Source organism: Lagenorhynchus albirostris, chromosome 16, assembly GCF_949774975.1.
Source record: "Lagenorhynchus albirostris chromosome 16, mLagAlb1.1, whole genome shotgun sequence".
Classification (NCBI taxonomy): domain Eukaryota; kingdom Metazoa; phylum Chordata; class Mammalia; order Artiodactyla; family Delphinidae; genus Lagenorhynchus; species Lagenorhynchus albirostris.
The window spans coordinates 21,350,412-21,366,366 of NC_083110.1; the positions used below are offsets into that span (position 1 = coordinate 21,350,412).

General features: G+C 38.9%; 1 protein-coding gene and 1 non-coding gene across 2 annotated transcripts in view; both read left to right on the plus strand.

The window, feature by feature from the left end:
- Positions 1 to 5,108, plus strand: part of CCAR1 (cell division cycle and apoptosis regulator 1) — a 55,926-nt gene extending 50,818 nt beyond the window's left edge. The window contains exons 21-25 of the mRNA XM_060125464.1: positions 93 to 239; positions 1,093 to 1,213; positions 1,442 to 1,627; positions 2,161 to 2,366; positions 3,691 to 5,108. Coding sequence (XP_059981447.1) covers positions 93 to 239; positions 1,093 to 1,213; positions 1,442 to 1,627; positions 2,161 to 2,366; positions 3,691 to 3,750 — 720 coding nt within the window. The 3' untranslated portion in view covers positions 3,751 to 5,108. The remainder of the gene's footprint in view (positions 1 to 92; positions 240 to 1,092; positions 1,214 to 1,441; positions 1,628 to 2,160; positions 2,367 to 3,690) is intronic.
- Positions 340 to 412, plus strand: TRNAG-UCC (transfer RNA glycine (anticodon UCC)). The gene has a single exon. It is a non-coding gene; the product is annotated as a tRNA-Gly (tRNA).
- Positions 5,109 to 15,955: the final 10,847 nt, after the last annotated feature.

Sequence of the window (15,955 nt, forward strand, 5' to 3'; positions counted from 1 at the left end):
TTTGCAGATTTTTGGTATTATATGGACACAGTCTAATTTTCTCACTTATCAGGGGTAAAAATTATGTACTGTATCTTCTGCATTTTCTTTAGGAAAAAGAAAAGACTCAGATGATCACAATTAACAGAGATCTGTTAATGGCATTTGTTTATTTTGATCAAAGCCATTGTGGTTACCTTCTTGAAAAGGATTTGGAAGAAATACTTTATACTCTTGGACTGCATCTTTCTCGGGCTCAGGTAATCTATCTCGTGAATATTTAAAATTAAAAGCATGTTTAAGTAACTTTGTCTTTTTAGTACCTTTGACTTTTTGAAATATAAAAGCAATACAGGGACTTCCCTGGTGGTCCAGTGGCTAAGACTCTGTACTTCCAATGCAGGGGGCCCGGGTTCGATCCCTGGTCAGGGAACTAGATCCCACATGCCACAAGTAAGACCCGGTGATGCAAAATAAATAAATTAATTTAAAAAAAAAGCAATACAGGCTTATAGTAATACAGTTAAGCAATACTGAAATAAATAAAGTAAAAGAAGTTAAAAGTCTCTTCCTCTAGTTCCACTCCTTTGGTCTAATATATAAACTTCTAGATCCTTTTGTAAGCAACTCACATGTGTATATATATGATAGTTCCAGTTTTATAAACAACACATGAAATCATTCTAAACATACTGATGGACAACTTTTTTTCATTTAATAATATATCATGGGCATTCTACCATGAAAATGGAAACCCATTTTGTTCTTTTTCTTACTGCCTAGTATTCCATGGTATAGATGTGCCTTTATTGCCTTAACTAGTCCCAGTTGCTAAATGGCTTTCATTTTTTATAATTACAAGCTATGCTTTAATAAACGTGTTTGTACGTATACTTTATGTATTGACGTTTTTATCAGTTAGACTTTTTTTTAACAATTTTTTTCAAGTGATAATTTGATTTTAGGTTTATAGAGGAGACAGTTAAAAGCGTAAGTGCTCTAATTGAGTGGTAGTGGATACCTGAGATGCCATTGATGTTTATTATATGTGAAAATTAGAACACTGATGTTCAAGGAGAATCAAAAACTTATTTTCATCTTTTTAAATAACAGGTAAAGAAGCTTCTTAATAAAGTAGTACTCCGTGAATCTTGCTTTTACCGAAAATTAACGGACACCTCAAAAGATGAAGAAAATCATGAAGAATCTGAAGCATTGCAGGAAGATATGCTAGGTTTGAGTATATTATTTTAAGATCATGCCATTTTGTAACCATATTATTAATTAAAGAAGAAAATAACGTAATAAAATATGGTATATTTTAGGGACTTCCCTGGCGGTCCGGTGGTTAAGACTCCGTGCTTCCCCTGCAGGAGGCACGGGTTCGATCCCTGGTCAGGGAACTAAGATCCCACATGCTGTGTGGCGTGGCCAAAAGAATATGGTATCTTTTATATTATAGGAAACAGATTGTTACTTCCAACACCGATAGTAAAACAGGAATCAAAGGATGTGGAAGAAAACGTTGGCCTTATTGTGTATAATGGTGCAATGGTCGACGTAGGAAGCCTCTTGCAAAAATTGGAAAAGAGTGAAAAAGTACGAGCTGAAGTGGAACAGAAGCTGCAGTTACTAGAAGAAAAGACAGGTAAGGAAAAGCATTGGATATGAGGTACTTTTAACACTCTATTGGGATATATGTGTGTACACACGTATATACATACCTATACTTGTGCATATCCATACCTTGTTTTAGTCTAGACACATATGTAAGTTTACTTTTCACCATTTCTGTTAAAGGTTATAAAATTGCTTAGCTTTATAAGAATTAATCTTAGATCTTCATGTGCATTCTCAAGTTCGATTGTTGTTCTGTTGCATCCTTTTAATCCTCCCCGGTTCCACTTAGTCTTCATTAGTTTCTGCTACTTTCTCTAGTCTGTACAATTATCTTAAAATGGAACTTGGATTTAGAAGTAATACTAGGTAAAACTTAATTTAAATGAAATGAGTTATTACAGTGTGTTTTATAACTATTAAAATTGACACTTGTGGCCAGTTTAAAGAATTATATACACTTTTTATTCTCCTAGCTTAAGTATTTTTAACCTCAGAGTTAAATTGGAAATTTTAAAGGGTAAGATGGTGAATTTGGTTTTGTTTTGTTTTGTTTTTTGACAGATGAAGATGAAAAAACCATATTAAATTTGGAGAATTCCAACAAAAACCTCTCTGGTGAACTCAGAGAAGTTAAAAAGGACCTTAGTCAGTTACAAGAAAACTTAAAGATTTCAGAAAACATGAATTTGCAATTTGAAAACCAGCTGAATAAGACAATCAGAAACTTATCCACAGTAATGGATGAGATCCACACTGTTCTTAAGAAGGTTAGCTGTTTTGTACCTTCAACATTTTCATAGTTTATTCCTTTTCTAAAAAGTCTATTTCTGGCAAATTTAATATTATTAAGCTCTTAGTGGCTTTTCTAACAGAAAATAGTGGTAGCATTCTGTCCTTCATTAGATTAGTCAAAAGCAATTCCCCAAAGATGGTATTTTCCTAGAACTTACTTCAGATGTCAACATGATTTATTTGTCCAGACTTTTTTTTTTTTAATCTATTTTTGGCCGCATTGGGTCTTCATTCCTGCGTGTGGGCTTTCTCTAGTTGTGGCGAGTGGGGGCTACTCTTCATTGTGGTGTGGTGGCTTCTCTTATTGCGGAGCATGGGCCCTATGCATGCAGGGTTCAGTAGTTGCAGCACGCGGGGTTCAGTAGTCGCAGCACGCAGGCTCAGTAGTTGCAGCACGCAGGCCCTACAGCACATGGACTTCAGTAGTTGTGCACGGGCTAAGTTGCTCTGCGGCATGTGGGATCTTCCCAGACCGGGTATCAAACCTGTGTCCTCTGCATTAGCAGGCAGATTCCTAACCACTACGCAACCAGGGAAATCCTGGTGTGCAGACTTCTTAAAAAGCAAGTTTCACTTGCATTTCTTTTAGAATCAGAGGTTGAGTTTGAACTTGAGGAAGAAAAGCCATTCACTTTTTTTTTTTGTGGTACACGGGCCTCTCACTGTTGTGGCCTCTCCTGTTGCGGAGCACAGGCTCCGGACGCGCAGGCTCAGTGGCCATGGCTCATGGGCCCAGCCGCTCGGCGGCATGTGGGATCTTCCTGGACCGGGGCACAAACCCGTGTCCCCTGTACTGGCAGGCGGACTCTCAACCACTGCGCCACCAGGGAAGCCCCATTCACTTCCTTTTTAAACCCATTTATTGGGCAGAGTTGAGAAACTTTTTGACACTATCAAAATTAATTTATTAGTATTCTTTGTCTCAAAAATATCTAGTAACTCAGTGCCCTTGTAAACTAACTTCAGTAATTGAGAGACCTTCCACCTCCTGGGTCTCACTCAAAGAACAAGAAGAAAAAAAAGAAAAACTACAGTGCAAGGAATATACTGCTGTTAGTAATATAGTCCTAAGAACCTCTAATTTCTTAGGATTGAGATGGCTTTCTCAAATACTAGAAGTCATTCTGCACAGAATTGAGAGATTTCTTTCCTACTCTCCCCTTCCCCCGACCCGGTTCAATTTTCCATAGATGGTGAAATGGGCTATCTGCAGTATCTCTGTTTAGTAATGATTATTATTTTTAAAGTTACATTTAAGAGAATTTAATAAAATATACTTTTCCTTTGTGTATTTTATAGGATAATGTGAAGAATGAAGATAAAGATCAGAAATCCAAGGAGAATGGTGCAAGTGTATGATACAATACATGTAGTGATGAAGAATGCTGATAAGTAATGTAATATATAAAATCATGATACAAGAATGTTTGAAAGTGATGCATGTTTGAATTTAGTAGTATAAATATGTTAGTTCAAATGATGTATAAAGTTTTATGAATGTGAGAGTCTTTGCTTTTGAAAATTGCTTGTAATTCCTGGCATCCAAATTATTAAACACTCCTTGAGTGAAATAATTTTGCATTGCAAAATGTTTTAGGATGAACTTTGCTATAGTTTTAACCCCAATAAAGTTCATCAGTTTAATTGACGGTAGTGTTCAATTACAAATCTCTTTTATTAAAAACCTAGACAGTTGTTATTTTATTTATAGAATTATCATTACTAGGGGTTTTTTTTGTTTTTTTTGTTTTTTTTTTGCTGTACGCGGGCCCCTCACTGTTGTGGCCTCTCCCGTTGTGGAGCACAGGCTCCGGACGCGCAGGCTCAGTGGCCATGGCTCACGGGCATGTGGGATCTTCCCGGACCGGGGCACGAACCCATGTCCCCTGCATCGGCAGGCGGACTCTCAACCGCTGCGCCCCCAGGGAAGCCCCCATTACTAGTTTTTTAAAAAAAATTTAGCCTTTTAAAATTTCAGTACGGGGCTTCCCTGGTGGTGCAGTGGTTAAGAATCCACCTGCCAATGCAGGAGAGACAGGTTTGAGCCCTGGTCCAGGAAGATCCCACAGGCCGCAGAGCAACTAAGCCCATGCGCCACAACTACTGAGCCTGCACTCTAGAGCCTGCGAGCCAGAATTACTGAAGCCCGCATGCCTAGAGCCCATGCTGGGCAACAAGAGAAGCCACCACAATGAGAAGCCCGCGCACCACAACGAAGAATAGCTCCCCGTTCAACGCAACTAGAGAAAGCCCGCGGGCAGCAACGAAGATGCTATGCAGCCAAAAATAAATTACAAAAAAAAATTTCAGTATGAATCATAAAATAGGATTCTGCTTAAATTTTGCAAGTTTTTTGGACCACACTTTTTTTTGTTACTTGTCCTAAAATCCTCTCCAATTTTCAGTCTCTAAAAACATTTATTAAAAATTTAACTCATCCAAACGACAGTACATCAAAAACTAAGAAAATAATTGTTAATTGCCATTGTTATTATATATGTTAGGCTTTACATAAAACACATAGTTTTGATGTTAATGTTAACTGCTTTCAATTAACTGTTCTAGTTTCCCAGAATAGCACCTATATTACTTTTAATTTTGAGGGTTTTTTTTTTAATGCAGTATATGTCAAATGTACGGTCTAGTACCAAGCCAGTAGATGTCAGTATGATGCCTTAAGTTAAGCCTTCCTTAATTAAAAATAGTTTGTTTTATTAGTCTGTGTATTTCCTTCAGAATTTTAGATACATATTAGTTTGTTAACTATTGAGTGAAAAGGTAGGAAATGTGACATACTCTAAAGCACTGGTTCTCAACAGGGGGTGCATTAGCCCCCAGGAGACGTTTAGCAGTGCCTGGAGACATCTGTACCCTTCCCACCAAGGTGAATGCCACTGGCATTAGGTGGTCGAGGCCAAGGATTTGGCTGAATCAACTGCTTTGCATGGGACGGCCCCCCGCAACAAAGCGTTGCCCAGCCCCATATGTCAGTAGTGCCCCGCTGGAAAAACTCTGGTCTAAAGGAGTACAGGGTTAAAAATGACATGTCTTTGAGATAACACTAGTGGAAGCTGAATTGCATCTGTAGCAAATATCAGGTTTTCTGTATGTAAATAACCCTCCCTGGAACGTTTCACTGTCGGAGAATTATATAGTATATTAGGGTTCTTATATTTTATTTTGCTAGAATAATGATTTGGTGTTCCAAACAGGTTAATATGAGAATGTAAGTGCCCTGTTACATGTATCTTAAGCTGAATGGAATTCACGTAGCTCTTACTAAGAAATAGATTAAAATACTTAAAATTCTTTCAAACCAGTTTTTTTTCTTTTTACCTTAAGTTGCTCTTTCTGATTGTAATGGTTTGTTGAACTTCTCTGAGGTTGAATTACTGATTGACCCATAATTATACAGTTACTGTATAAATGTTTCTCTATCTTTTAGGTAAGATAAATCATTATAGGGTAGTTAGAAAGTTTTTTTCTCCGAGGAAAATCCTGGAGATAATCTTTTAACTAAAAGACAGTGAAGAATATAGTTCTTTAATACAGTATGATTTTTGAATGAGAAAAATCATTATAAAGTCTACCTGTCAGACTTATTTTTCCCAGAGATAGTTAAATGAGAATAATATTGGGAGAACGGAGAAAAAATATAAATCTTTCCATTATATTATTACTTAGAGGTAAATTAGAAGTGGAAAATGAGATGAGTAAGCTAGGGGGGAAAAAACTACATATAGAATAATTGGTTTTAGTGAAAATGAGGTAAAGAGAACCTGTTTTTGTCTTTCTATAAACTGTTATGGATTTTCATTCAGAAGTAAACATGCGGTCTTTTCTTATATTCTATCAGCTGACATTGACCAAACCAAAAAAAACTTAATCAGATAACAAAGTAGGTCTATGATAACATTTAATTTTGTTTTCCCATTTTTTTAATGTTCTGGATGCCTGTTTTTGTATTTCTAATACTCATTTAAGTCATTTTAAGACAATGAAATTTTAAGATTTTAATATTTTTTTCTGACTATTGCCTAAGTTGTAGAAAATTACTCCTCAAAATGTAACAGCACAAAAAAATCCTTTTTAAAGAGAATTACAGTGACACTTAGACTTTATATGTGTACAACTTTTCACTCTCAAAAGAAACATGTGAATACCCTGAACTGGGTGGGCTGGGGTAAGTGGGACAGACTAGCTGATGCACTTTTCGTCTATCCTTTCTATGCATCCTAAAGGCTCACAGTACACTTCACGTGTTACCATACAACTGCACCTCACCCCTTGCACAAGTGCATGACGTGCGGAGAACAGTCCATCTGTTGTGTACCCCTGGGCAACTCATTCTCTCTTTATACCCTAAGAGTGGCCAGGATATGGAGTTGTACCTTTGCTAAGGGGTCAAGTTTTGGGGACTTTTGTCAAAGATGGACTCAGGAGGAAAGACACTTGAAGATGCTTTTACATTGGTAAATCTTAGTATTCATCTTCAGCACCAGTGGAGACATGAACTTGGACACAGGACCAAAGACCATGACAATTCCAAGAGTCTCAGTTCTCAGGTACCTCCCCTGTGCTTCAGCTGAGGGAAAAATCTCAGGTGCCTTTGTTTTGTGGGCCACGGGGTCTTAGCTGAGATCATGGGGACAAACAGCAGGGATTTGTGCCACAGTGACAGTTGTGTTGTGCCTTAATACAAAGGCAGTTACTTCTTTCTGGTCAGAAAAGCAGTATTTGTTAGAGGGCAAAAAAAAAAAAAAAGCTTGGAAATTTCTAATTTTCTGCTAAAGAAAGGCATTTGGAATACGTTAAACATGGATGAGTTTGCTTATTAAACTATGAGTGAGGACTTGCCTGGTGGCACAGTGGTTGAGAATCCACCTGCCAATGCAGGGGACACGGGTTCAAGCCCTGGTCTGGGAAGATCCCACGTGCTGCAGAGCAACTAAGCCCGTGCACCACAACTACTGAGCCTGCGCTCTAGAGCCTGCGAGCCACAACTGCTGAAGCCCGTGTGCCTAGAACCCATGCTCTGCAACAAGAGAAGCCACCGCAATGAGAAGCCCACGCTCGCCACAACTAGAGAAAGCCTGCGTGCAGCAACAAGACACAATGCAGCCAAATAATAAGGAAAGGAAGGAAGGGAGGGAGGAAAGAAGGAAGGAAAGAAAGAGATATTAGTTTCAGGAAGATGTAATAGGCATACTTTCCTGTATTCTTCCCATTTAACAATAACTAAAAAACTCTGGGACATGTCCACACACCCATGTTCATCGCAGCATTCTCTATATTAGCTATAATAGTAGGAAAGTTGTTAAAAGTAAATCCTAAGAGTTCTCATCACAAGGAATAAAACTTTTTTTTATCTATATGAGATGAAGAATGTTGACTAAAATTATTGTGGTAATCATTTCACAATATATGCAAGTCATTATGCTGTACACCTTAAATTAATACAGTGCTGTATGTCAATTATATGTTAATAAAACTGGGGGAAATTTTTAAAATATATATATTAACAGGAATAAAAAACTCGATGACACAGCACTTCCACTCCTAGGTATATACCCAAGATAAATCAAAATATATGTCCACACAAAAACTTGTTACATGAATGTTCACGGTAGCATTATTCATAATAGCCAGATTGACTGGTTCTCTTCCAGAAACAGTATCTCAAAGGTTAAAAATTCATCTCCTAGCAACATTTCCAACAGCCAGGTTAATGCCTCCTAAATTTGCAAAGCTGGTAAAAACCCTGGGATTAAATAACAGATGGATTTGGGAAATGGCATAAGTGCAGCCCAAGGCTAGTGTACTTTGTGCTTTAAAGAAGAATGGTTCAAAGTAGGTTTTAATTAAATATTTATGTTATAGCCAGAAATAGCAAGTGGTCTTTGTGTGGTCAGGGACTGGCTTTCAAAAGGTCTATCTATCTAAGAAAGAAAATGAATGGGCATTAAATATTTATTCTTTATATGTTAGAAGTAGATTCTGTTCTTTCCCTGCCTGAAGGAAGATAAAAAGGCTAGAGATAGGCTTCCCTGGTGGCGCACTGGTTGAGAGTCCGCCTGCTGATGCAGGGGACACGGGTTTGTGCCCCATTCCGGGAGGATCCCACATGCCGCGGAGCGGCTGGGCCCGTGAGCCATGGCCGCTGAGCCTGCGCGACCGGAGCGTGTGCTCCGAGGCCACAACAGTGAGAGGCCCGCGTACCGCAAAAAAAAAAAAAAAGGGCTAGCGATAACCAGTGAGCTGCATTTGGAAATACAATCTTACAAAGAAAGACTAGGAGGCTAGGTTCAACTATTAAGTGGATATGAGGTTCTACTGAGGCCAAATAATATGAAATATTAAACCCTTTACCAGTTAGCTGGGGACCACGAGGGAATAACTTTCCATTGTTTTTGGCTGAATTTTTTCACCTTTAGAATGGGAAAAATAACATGACAGATTTCTTTGCTGAAGCATAGGCTACTAACTGCTGTATTAATTTTCCAAACCCTTATATGACCCTTGCAAAAAATTTATCATAGCAAACTAAACCCAAGACAAGTTTATGTTTTTGATTTATCTTGAATCTGAAAATTTAGAATGATCATAAACCACACAGCTGCAAATTCCTCATATTTTGTCTCTTTAGATGTGAGAAAGTTTTGAACTCCAAGATCAGTGTTGTAATAACTCTATATAACGGCTGCCTAGAGATCACATTTAAACTTGTACCCTGCTCTTTATGATGCTTCATTTGCCCGAATTGCTACAGCAATAGCACAGTATCAATTGTTATTGGACCAAAGGTAAAATTTGCACCTGATTTAGTAGCCCAGAGAATTTTTAGGGCAAAAGCCATGAAAACACAAATGCTAATTTTTTAAAAAGTGTTTAGAAAAAGTTCCATTCTGAAATTAATCCCCCAAATTTGAGAATCCAGAACAAACTTCATGTGAAGAGGCACCATCTTAACCACATGTTAACAATAATGAAACTGCAGTATTGCAGTAAAGGAGGAAAAGTGATTATATGGCATTCTTTGACGTTAGGTGCAGGGCACATGGGTTCTAAAACTGGTGAATTGGAAAGCCATCTGCCCTCGAGAGCAGATGTAAAACAATGCCAAGATCCAAATACTTAAAAGATGATTGAAATATCTAATCCTGGACTTCAAAATATTTTTAAAGTTTTTAAATAACTTAGTAAAGCTTAGCATAACTTAGTAAATATCTACTTAGAAAATACAAAGGGGGAAAATCCAATGAGAGATAACCCAGAAACTAGTTACCCCAGCAATGCCCACAATAAGATTTTTGTTACCCTTAGAAGGAGGCTCTCCTAACAGATTCATACACTTTATATGAACAAAATCTCAACGCGCAGTTTCACAACAGCTTAGGATCTCCTATAGAAAACACAAGGACTCTTTAAAAGCATTGGTTTTGCTTCCCATCTGGAGTTTACCTTTAAGCAAGAGTACTGCTGGAGCAATTCTGGGAAAGCAAGAAGCTTGTGGATCATAGCTTTTACCTCCAGAGGCTTCAGTTTCCTAAGGTAGTCTTTATCTGCAGACTGCTAGAGTTCCCAGGCAACCAAGAGCTAAACATGACCAAGCTCTAAAAAGAGAAAAAATTAACTGGAGTTGAAGGCTAAGCTTTAGGATGGCAGGGTTCTTATTTCATTCCAAATTCAGGTTTACCCTGGATTTGATTTTACTCAGTTTGAAATTAGGATGGCTCACACTAAAAAAAATATTAAATATATGAAAATGCTTAGATAGTTTTGATAAATAAACATCTGTAAAACCACCTGAGGCAGTTAAGCCTGCATTTCAGCCCTGCCTAGCTAGAAGTTTCAGATATCTTTAAACTGTAGATTTAGGCGCACCAGGTTTCTGATCTAATCCAAACTGCCTGACCTGTTTTGAGGCGTTACACCACTAGGTAGGATTTATCACTTTCATTGTCTTTAAATGTGGTGTGAACCCAAATGCCACCACCCTCACCAAACTCTAGTCTTCAGTTAAAATCTGTGCAGATGAGCTACCTGGCTCCTGGCTTCCGCCTTCCTTGCAGAACCCGAGGCCCCAGCTCTGAATCCTGCCTCTATGGTTGGGATCCTGACAGTCTGCAAAATCTTCCCTTCTTTAGGGGCTGGACTCTGTATTCATGAGCTTGACACTGGTTGAGGTCTAATTCTAACTGATCAATTTCCCCTGGAACAAAGATTATAATCTGCCTAATTTTCAGTAATACTGACAAAGCCTGGAAGATTACCATCTTTGCACCCCCTTTGCTCTCCTACCCACCAGACGGAACTTTGGACCGTGAAGTCAGTCATTCCACATTAGTTAGATTATGTTCAGTATCTGACACCTCACAAAGGAATTATATAGTCACATCAGTTTGAGGATGAGAAGTGAAAAAAAAAAAAACTATAAAGATTGATCTAATTCAGTTGCTTAAGCAGTTGTGACCCTTCCCATAAACTATTTCAAAGTATATAGCTTCTCAAAGTGACTATGCTGCAGGTTCCCGGACTTGCTTTCAGTCATTCAACAAATATTTCAGTGTCTATCCTTTGTAAAAATATTTACCAGTGGATTAATATTTACCCCTCCTGAGAAAGTCCAAAATGCTCAGAGATAATATCTCCAAGACAACAGCTACTTTTCTTGGAGTTTTGAAAATCACATATCAGCACTTTGTTATAAAGCAGAAACAAACACACCATTGTAAAGCAATTATACTCCAATAAAGATGTTAAAAGAAATCACATATCAGTAGGAAAAACTGCTCTCTGTGTATACCTTAGTTCAGAGGTTCTCCAAGCTTGTTAACTTAGAAAGGCAGCAGCAGTACCTGGGAACTTGTTAGAAATGCAAATTCTTGAGCCCTACCCCAGACCGTCTCAATCAGAAATTCTGGGGATGGGACTCAGCTATCTGTGTTTTAACAAGACTCCCAGGTGGTTCTGATGCTTACTAGTTTAAGAACCACTGCCTTAGTTTAGGCCCAGTGATCGTATTCAGATTCCACCATTAATGGGGCTGAAACAAGGAGATGACTCTGACTTAACTAGTACCCTACCTGAATACCTGACATAATATGTCCTCTCTACAACAAGAAAAACCAAGTGTATAATTTATGGTCAAAAATATTTGTGGACTTAACCTTCATTCATGTATAAGCCTGCGGCTTGTTTTTTATTTATTTTTTTAAACCCAGCAGTTCTTTTTTGGGGGGGTGCTACATTGGGTCTTTGTTGCTGTGCGCAGGCTTTTCTAGTTGTGGTGAGCCGGGGCTACTCCTCTTTGTGATGCACAGGCTTCTCGCTGCGGTGGCTTCTCCTGTTGCAGAGCACGGACTTTAGGTGTGGGGCTTCAGTAGTTGTGGTGCACGGGCTCAGTAGTTGTGGCTGACAGGCTTAGTTGCTCCGCGGCATGTGGGATCTTCCCGGACCAAGGATCGAACCTGTGTCCCCGCCATTGGCAGGCGGATTCTTAACCACTGCACCACCAGGGAAGTCCCCTGAGGCTTGTTTTTATTTTATTTTATTTTTATAAATTAATTTGGGGCTGCGTTGGGTCTTTGTTCCTGCGCACAGGCTTTCTCTAGTTGTGGCGAGCGGGGGCTACTTTTCGTTGCGGTGCACGGACTTCTCATTGCAGTGGCTTCTCTTGTTGCGGAGCACAGGCTCTAGGCGCGCAGGCTTCAGTAGTTGCAGCACACAGGCTCATTAGTTGTGGCTCACGGGCTCTAGAGCACACACTCAGTAGCTGTGGCGCATGGGCTCAGTTGCTCCACGGCATGTGGGATCCTCCCAGACCAGGGCTTGAACCTGTGTCCCCTGCATTGGCAGGCGGATTCTTAACCACTGTGCCACCAGGGAAGTCCCAAAACTAATATTTCTAATTTAAAATGTGATATAGAGTATGATTCCATTTTTCTAAATTTCTTTCTTTCTTTCTATATTTACCCAGAAAGATGTTCACCTTGTTAAAGATAATAATTTCTGGGTGGTAGAATTTCAAGTGAATTTTTTTCTTTTTGTACTTTAAATTTTTAATAATGAAATAATGATGTATCATTTTTCGGAAATAATAGAGGCATTCTAATCTTTATTTTTTGGCCATGCGCACGACATGCAGGATCTTAGTTCCCTGACCAGGGATTGCACCCGCGCCCCCTGCATTGGAAGCACGGTGTCTTAACCACTGGACTGCCAGGGAAGTCCCGAGAGGCATTCTAAAAAAAATGTGTGGTTTGGGGGAAGATAGGGAGATATTAATGTCCCCAAAGAAATGTCTACAATCTAGAAAACCTAGTAGATCTCCTTTCTGAGTGGTTGTAATCGGTTTAAAAGAATTTTCTTTTCCTGTTGTCCACTAGTGTGATTTACCTCTCATCACCATTTGGCAATTTGAATATCCAAGAGAGACAGTTTATTGGTTTAAAAAACAATTCTTGACTTCAAATTCATTTGAGGAACGTGGGTGTATGTGCCCTCTTAACAGTCAAAATATAAATATTAATATATAATGCTATTATAAATATTATGAATAATATAAATATAAAAGGCTGCATTGACATAAAAACAAACCATGACATTGTGAATGTACTGACTGCCACTGAATTGTTCATGTTATTTTATTTATTATTTTTGGGTGCATTGGGTCTTCGTTGCGGTGTGTGGGCTTCTCATTGTGGTGGCTTCTCGTTGTGGAGTACAGGCTCTAGGCGCGTGGGCTTCAGTAGCTGTGGCATGCGGGCTCAGTAGTTGTGGCGCATGGGCTTAGTTGCTCTGCGGCGTGTGTGATCTTCCCGGACCAAGGATTGAACCCGCGTCCCCTGCATTGGCAGGCGGATTCTTAACCACCGTGCTGCCAGGGAAGTCCCTGAATTGTTCATTTTAGAATAAACAATTTGATTTATTTAGAATAAGAAATTTATATTATGTGACTAGCACATCAGTTTTTAAAAATCATGAATTATTTTGAATAACAAACTATGCACTCTCCAGGAACAAAAGTTTTATCTATGTTTTATGAGATGATCCACCAAAGGGTTTAAGAAGTAAGCTCTGCTCATCTTCTTAAAATATTGCCATATGCACATAAAAATTTATTTACAGTAAATTTTTAGGCTTTCTAGTACAAAACAAAGTTGCCTATCAAAATATTTTCACTTGTGGGCTTCCCTGGTGGCGCAGTGGTTGAGAGTCCGCCTACCGATGCAGGGGACATGGGTTCGTGCCCCGGTCCGGGAAGATCCCACATGCCGCGGAGCGGCTGGGCCCGTGAGCCATGGCCGCTGAGCCTGCGCATCCGGAGCCTGTGCTCCGCAATGGGAGAGGCCACAACAGTGAGAGGCCCGCGTACCGCAAAAAAAAAAAAATATATATATATATATATATATATATTTTTTTTTTTTTTTTTCACTTGTAAGAAATGCATTTTGAGAACTCACTGGCCCTTGGAGCTGGGTCTTTGATTTCCTAAAAAATTCAGAACTCTGAAGTAGAGGGCCTAGTGCTCTTGAATTGAATTCCAAGGAAGCTGATTACTACACATGGCTCTAATAAAGTTTTGCCATAAACATCTGTGGGAAATCTGTGAGTAATCTTGTGGAGGGATATTAAGTTTGCAGCACCTGTTGCTGTTTACCCCTGAAGTGTTAGGTCCCCTCGTGGTAAATGAGGTGAGTTCTTTGACACTTTTTCCTAAGGTGTCCAGAAAGCTCTAGGGATTGGTGAGAGGGTTGCCTTTCACTTTTTAAGCCCTGGTTTGAATCTAACCAGGTTAACCTTGTGACCTTGAATTGTTTGTGTGAAATGAGGGGGTGATCTCAGTTCTGCCTTAAGGAAATGCCTTTCACATAGAAATTGGCACTAATTGGCCTCCCTGTTGACAGGGTTAGCTGAGAGGCTCATGATTAAATGGGCAGTGAGAACAGAAACTAAATCACCCCACCTCAGCTCAGCATGTTGGCTGGAGGACACGCAGGGCAGCTACCAGTTCTCCCCTCTTCCAGCAGCATCCAACACGAAAAGCAACTGGGTTGAACCAGGAGGCCCAGAAGGCCTACGATTTGTGCATTAAGGATACTTTCTATATGTCTGGCCCTGTTCTGTAAAGGAATCTTGACACAAATAGGGCTCTGGACCAGGATTCTGCAAACTTTTTCTGTAAAGGGCCAGAGAGGAAATGTTTTAGGCTTTGCAGACCGTACAGCCTCTGTTGCAACCACTCAACTCTGCTGACAAGAGCAGTCATAGAGAACGCATACATGAAAGAGTGTGCCGGTGTTGGAGTAAAACTTAATGGACAGCACAACATTGTAAACCAACTATACTCCAATAAAAATTAATTTAAAAAAACGTAATGGACACTGAAATTTGAATTTCAGATAATCTTCACATATCAAGAAATATTATTTTTCTTTTGATATTTTTTCTCCAACTTTAAAAGTGTAAACACCATTCTTAGCTTGCAGGCCATACTAAAACAAGCAGTGGGCCGGCTTTGGCCCACCATCCTTAGTTTGCCCATCTCTGCTCTAGACTGAGTGTTGGAGGGACTTTTCCTCACTCTCCCTCACTTTCACTCCTGGCTCAAACACTAACTAGCTATGGACCCAGGGCACTTTAACTTCTTTGGCCCTCAGTTTCTTCATGAAGTATGTTTGACAGAACAGATGAAACAAAGTTCCTTTTAGCCATAATATTAAATTTCCTGATTCCATTATAGGAGCAGAAGTCAACCCAAGCAATGTTATGTATGCGAAATGGAAATTAGTTTACTTAAAGGAAACAAATCTTAATATCCTCAGTGTGAATCTTTGTCCTACTGTGAGGAACAATGTCACAACTCTGATAGCGAGATCAAAATTTGTAGCCTCATAGATGATTCACTTTATTATAAAGCAGAAACTAACACACCACTGTAAAGCAATTATACTCCAATAAAGATGTTAAAAAAAAATTGTAGCCTCCTAACTCCATTCAAAGGCTCATTCATACCACTTCTTTCTATTTCTCCAGTGCTATTCTTCTTTCCTGTTGTTTTTTTGGTTTGTTTTTGTTTTTGGTGAGTGAAGAAAACACAGTGCCAGAGATTATTGGAAAACATTTTTCTCCTTCAAAGATGTTATTTAAAAATGTTAATGTTTTTGTGTCTTATTGGCAAGTATATTTTACAAGCACTCCGCTACCTAGGTGTACCTTATTGTTCGAGGTGATGACTGAGGGTTAGTAATCATTTTTACTGAAGAGCAGAAAAGAAAATCACCAAACAACTTATTCAAAACATTGATATATATATTTAAAAGTGAAGGTATTTTAAGAGCAATTTATTTCTTCATAGATCACGTTTCATGTAACCCTTCACTTTTCCTTTTGTTCTTTATATCAGATATCCTTATATCAGATATCCAGTCAATGTTCGCATTTCTCATAAATCGTTTTTTTTTCATTTTTAACAAGAAGTATATTTAAACAACAAGGTGCTTGACTTGAAAGGAAAACTAAGATTCATTTCTTTTAGAGTAATTTATCCCTACTGAAAGAC